This window comes from Amblyomma americanum, chromosome 11, assembly GCF_052857255.1.
Source record: "Amblyomma americanum isolate KBUSLIRL-KWMA chromosome 11, ASM5285725v1, whole genome shotgun sequence".
Lineage (NCBI taxonomy): Eukaryota > Metazoa > Arthropoda > Arachnida > Ixodida > Ixodidae > Amblyomma > Amblyomma americanum.
In genome coordinates, this window is record NC_135507.1 from 11,597,600 (window position 1) to 11,603,628 (window position 6,029).

At 52.2% G+C, this 6,029-nt stretch overlaps 1 protein-coding gene across 1 annotated transcript; it reads left to right on the plus strand.

Moving 5' to 3' along the window:
* The first annotated feature begins 693 nt into the window (after nt 1–693).
* Nucleotides 694–4,796, plus strand: LOC144109433 (uncharacterized). Its single transcript, XM_077642227.1, has 3 exons — nt 694–2,393; nt 3,019–3,439; nt 4,057–4,796. The coding sequence occupies exons 1-3, from the start codon at nt 1,702–1,704 to the stop codon at nt 4,522–4,524; spliced, it is 1,581 nt and encodes a 526-aa protein (XP_077498353.1). The 5' UTR covers nt 694–1,701; the 3' UTR covers nt 4,525–4,796.
* The last annotated feature ends 1,233 nt before the right edge of the window (nt 4,797–6,029 follow it).

Consider the following 6,029-nt stretch of genomic DNA (forward strand, 5'->3'; position numbering starts at 1 on the left):
TTTAATGTGTACGAGAGGTCCAAGTGCGGACGGGAAGGATGGCTGACAACGTCATACACTCAGGACTGACCGCCCGTCGAGGCTTCGTGTTACCCTCGGTCTTGGGGGAAGAGGAAGCTGTCAGAAAGATAGCGTGTGGAGAGGGAAGCTTACGCTGGGTGAGGGAAAAGGGGGGGGGAGGCTAAGAACGGAAGAAATCGAGCGAAAAAAAAAAACAGACAAGTGGACACAGCCGGCGGGAGAAGAGCTCTGCCACTCGGCGTTTTCACCAAAGCCGCTTCCGCAGGGGTTTCTGGTTTCTCCGGGCCGAGTCATTATTCTAAGTCATCGGTCAGTGACAAACGTTCCGATCTCTCGATGCCTTGTTTTCGTCCTTCATTTGTTTTTCTTCCCTCTTTTTCACTATAGCTCGGAGAGACTGGGTTCAGTCTCGCTCAACACCCACCCTAGTCCCGGCGTTGGGGGCAATTTTCCAAAACCCCATCGCAACGAATGCGACGAAACAGGAGGAGTCGCGGTCGTCGCTCGTTCGTGCGTGGCTGCGAGGACTATTTCTCATTCGTCGCTTGGGTAGAGAAAAGTGTGGACATGCCGCCAAGGCTATAGGCGTCCGTTCTAAGAAAGAGCCGCTTGAAGCTTCCGGGAAAAAAACAAGCGTTATCGCTTGTATTCTTACCGTTTTCTACTGTTCTTTTTGCATTTCTCACAGCCTTGAGTGTGACGTATAGCAGAACGCTGTATGCATATTGAGGCGTTCCATAAATGAAGTTTTCTTGGAATTTCCTGCAAAACTTTCAAGATCTTGTGAAGTATCGTTACTCTGTGTGCACATTCGTTCCTAAATGGTAGATTGTTAACGCACTCATTGTTTCTGACAGTTCAACTGACAGTGAAACACAACACTAGTAGGAATTTCGGCTCTAATAAACTCTTTTTTTCTAAACTAACGGAGTGAGGAAATTGTATCGCGGTTCACTGAGTATGCTTTTGATGCAAAGGAGCTGGGCCACTTTTTATTAAAATATATGCGAAACTTCTCACTCAGAATAATACATACGCAAAGTGGTAAGCCGACGTTATTGTACAGGTAATTTAAAGGGCACCTGAACACTAATGGTTTTACTGATTCCTCTACGTACCTCTCCTTTTCTCGCACCTTCCAACATTTTTTTTATTACTAAGCACCAAACCCTGGCCAGTCCTCAATCGTGGACATGTACTAATCCGACAAACCGAACCGCCATCAACATCAGTGTCAACAACAACGAAGTTGTGGCAGTTATTTCCTCTGACGGATTTTTAGATTTTCTGTTCGGTGTATTCGATAAGATTATTATTTTCCGGATTTCACTGTTTAATTCGGATGGGAAAAAGCACCTGGTCGATTATTTGCAGGCAATCCTTCTTATGCTTATTTCTATCCGCTTTCGTTATTTCGTTGCACTGTGTACATCCAAGCGAGTAGCCGATGAGCATAGAGATCATCTCACGGCAACGGCAGCATTGCTAATGCATCAGATGTGTTAAGGCGCGCAGTCACCGCTGCGCGAGACGCGAGGACCAACCGTACCAGAACAGGCCGCCAGCACGCTTGAGTCTAGCCGTCCTGCCTTGCCTTCTTGAAGCTTGGGAAGAAGGCCCAAGAAAGACCTGACGCTCACTTCCCACCGCTCTCCGTCGCCAAGCCAGCAGCCCATAGCCATGTCGGAAGAAGGCACGAAGAGCGGTTCCAAGATATCCCGCGGCGGCGAAGAAACCACCACCGGTGAGGCAGCCGGCTCAGCGGAGCACACCCCGGAACGGAGTGCTGAGGAGGCCAATGTCGCCCAGGCAGCAACGCCGCCCGGCTCCGAGCCGCACGCAGAGCCAGCCGACGAAGTGTCGCCAGGAGGGAAAGGGTCCGACATTGAACCGGCCGCGCCTGAAGCGGCGACCACCGGAGAAGCCCCGCCCAAGGCAGCCGAAGTCGGGGACAAAGCGGCCGCCGTGAGGGAGTCCAGGAGGTCTCCCCACACCGGCAGTCCGGAGTCCCAGGGCCACATGGTCGAGTGCGTGGTGTTCGCCGCCGTCATCGGGTTCGTCGTGGTCGTTAGCGCCGCTTTCTTCTACACGGCGTACGGGCCGCGGACTCCAGTGCGGGCACAGTGCATGGCGGGCGGTCTACCGAAGACCACCTTGCGGCGAGGCGCTCGTGTGTGGCACGGGTACGAACCGCAGCTACTGGTCTGCACGCTGGGAGACCTGAGACCGGTCAGCGCGGACACGCTCCCGCCAGACGGACTGTGCGACGCCATCCTCTACACGCACGTGGGATCACTCGCGGACTTCGACCAGCAGGCGTCGCCCAACGTCCTCGCTCTGTGGACGCAGGCGAAGGCAGCGAAGAGAACAAGGTTTGGATGGCAGCATAGCTGTTCTTTTTGAGGAGTTCATCTTTGATCGACTAACTAGAAGAGAGTAAGGGGATAGAAAGCGTAGTATTTTTCGGACTGCTCATATTCTGTCCGAACCTTAGCCATCCAGTTAGTCATAAAGACCATCAACTACAGTTACTCTTCTTGTGGTGGAACTGTCCGCTGCGATGACTGAGCCTTGCGGTTAATCCTATTTTTACCATTTTTTTGGCGGTTCGTGTAAACCGTGACATCGTAACTGTCGAACTGTGCCTGCAGTTTTGCGTGACTCATTATCCTATACGAAACAACGAGATGCAGGCGCAGCGCCGACTGAATGCTTCGAAATAGTTTTGAATTTACGTAGTGCACTCCAAAGTAGCGTTAAAGACTATTTATACGCTACTAATTCTCCAATCGCCTTGACTGATGCTGGGTTGGCTATTTAGGCCTACTTAAAATTGATGAGGACCTCTATCATTCCCTCGTAGGAAGGAGGTGCGCGTAGTTTCATCGCGATTATGAATGGGACCTTTCTAACAGCACCCTGCTCATGGCGTTCACGTACAGCATTCTGAGATTCAATGAAAGGGCGACGCATGCTCCGTTAATTTTCACCCACCAGATTCGGCTATTCCTTCTCTGTCTCCGTGCTGCCGGTCCAATTGCAACAGCTGGAAACCTTTGTTGCGAAGGCGGTCCGGGACAAGAGCATGCGGGTCTTCGGTATGCTAGACGCCTGGTGGAACCAAAAGATAACTAACGATTCGTTCGTGGCCTTCGCTGCGACGCTCAACTCGACGACAAGGACGTTGCCTGAATACGAGCGACCGGCGTTGGTGTTCGGCGTCCACGTCAATCCCAGCACCAGTGCCAACGGCATCCAGTTCTGGGAGTCGCACGCCGCCATTCTGGATCACGTCCATGTGCTCGTCTACCAGGGCCACAACAAATGGCCGCATGGTGACGACAAGGAAATGACCTGCGCGATAACATTTCCAACGCCGAGGTTCGCGCAGGGCAAGGACACCGGCCGGACCATGCAGGTGAAGACTGAAGCGCATAGGGAACGTTGTGTTTTCCGAGGCCACGCGAATGCGATCAACTTCGCCTTAACCACTCGGTAGGGGAAATTCAGCTTCGTTGTTGTTCATTACATCGACTAAACCAGGTTATGACACAGGTGAGCTTAATTGCCCCGCATGCTTGTGCTTTCACTTCGTGCATGCCAAAGGACGAAAGCACGAACTGCGAGGTTAACATTCGGTAAATTGTGCGCAGCTTCAGAAAAAAACAAATATGAATGATAGCGGTCGTTGCCTCTTTTAGTACAGGATCCAGGATTAAGCTGAACACACTCGGTCATAATTTATTTCGCCTATGTCTGCCGCGTTGATAGCAGCAGACCGCTCAAAACTGTGCTATGTAGAGCGTTCACAGACACGCACATTGGAGATAAAACTTGTCAACTACCAGTCGCAGCGTCATCGGCCTACTCGCCGTACTGTCTTTTCACTGATGTCTACTTTTCCGCGCCTCAGTGTCAAAAGTAAAAACGAGGTGCAGCGCAGAAGATCCGGGTTAGGCATTCGTTTGCCTACACGCTAACAATGCCACGCAGCTTTGCTGAACAACAACAACAACAACAAAAAACTTTTCGCAGGACGCCATGGCGGCGATCGACACTGCCCTGTACTTCCGGAAGCATGCTCTGACCAGCGACATCTGCGTCTCTGTTACGCTCAGCGCGTTCCGGTTCTGGACAGTCGAAGACAAGGAAGAGCTAGGGTCCTTCTGCGAAAACGCCTCGGCGGTCGCGTACGCCGACGTCTGCGTCAACCGGGGCGACAAACAGAGCAGCGAGGGTGCCACCCCGACCAGGCACGCTTGGGAAGGAGTGACGGTCAAGCGCAAGGGGCCCGAGTTAGACGCTTTCGACGACCCCGACACCGTAGCGGAGAAGCTGCACAGCGCGAAGTTGGCGCTGTCACTGTCGGCCCAGCCGCACTGGAACTTCTGCCTGGTCGCTTTCAATCTGGAGCACGGGGACAGTGCGGGAGCCTGTGGCAACAGGTTCGCACGGCTCGAGGTCGCCAGGAGCTATCTGCACGGCAAGCTGAAGCGCCGATGAAGCGTCCTTCTTCCTTCGGTGAATATTATTAAAACAGAGCTCGCAATGCGCAGTTCCGCTGATCTTATGTGAATTAGTGCCAAGACAAGCGAATTCCGTGCGTTCCTTTCGTCTATACGTATCCATATAAATGTACGTAATTGAGCTCCTTACTGTATTTTCCAACAAAACTTTTGGCTCTTTCTTTAACTCGCTGACCGGCTTACCATAACTTCAGCATACTTCAATGAGATGCTATAACTCGAAGATATGGAAAGGTCACATGCATTGCATCTCTGGCATGACTAGCGCAGAAAGACACGGGCGCATGAAGCGAAGGTACTGCACGCGCTATAGTGAGGTCAAATCAAGAACAAAGCGGCTTTTCCCCCTCAAAGGACCCCTTTCCAGCCAATGGCGTTGGCCCATTCTCATGAGCCTGCTAGCGCAACAATGAAGGGAGTGGCCAATGAAAGGCGATAGTCCCCTCCTCCTGTGGGCGGGGATAGTCTCCTATCTGCATTGTCACGCTGCTAATTGCATTGTCAGGCTAGCAGGGCTCATGAGAATCGGCCGACGCCATTGGCTGGAAAGGGGTCCTTTGAGGGGGAAAAGCCGCTTTGTTCTTAAGTTGTGTCCGACTATAGTGTCCTGTCCAGTTACTTCCTGTCCCTGTCCTCCTCGGACTAATTACTACTGTCTAAACAGAAAGGAGTAAAAAGAGAGTAAGCTCTCCTCTGACGCTCTCCCTTTTGTAAAAGGGAGCACACCTGAGGACAGCCAACTTCCTATATGCTCCCAAACAGGCGTATTCGTGTTTAGAGTGTACGCCTCAAATATCGGCTGTTCGAATAGGACAAACGATTTAGTACTGAATCTCTCCAGTAAACTGCGTTGTTGCGTTGCTAGCCATCGGCTATCGAACCTTCCTCTTCCATCCTCGGCGAACAACTCTGACTGTAGGAAAAGGCTCAGCCGTGTATTCGGGAGAGGCGGGCAAAAAAGAGGCTGCGAGGGCGGGCCGAAGCAGAGCAGAGGAGAGAGCTTGGTCGGAAGAAAGGCGGCCGAAGGAAAACGCCCCGCGGCTCTCCTCAGTCGGAGCCCGCTAAGTGAGCGCTAAGTGCAATGGGTTACGCGCTCGTAAAGGGGCCGCGCCGACGCGCCGTAAACGCCCACCTAACCAAGACGGGTGGCGTCGCGCCGACGGTCCGTCTTGCGTCCGCCGGTAGCCGACGGCTACCGCTGCCGCCGCGGGCCCGGGGATTCCGGTTGCAAAGGGCAGAATGCTGTGCAGTTAAGGAATTTAAGCCTGTTTTCAAGTATCCGGACACCTGAGAAGAAAAGCTTAACGAATGAAAAAAGAGAACACTTGGAACATAACATATATGAAATCATTTTCCTGTGATAGCGGAGAGAATGGTACACGTTCACCAGTGGAAATGTGCGGATGTTTTGGGCTTCTAAAGAAAACGTTAATTGTGGTTAGCATTGATACAAGCGCGGGGTCAAGAAACAAACTTTCCTTG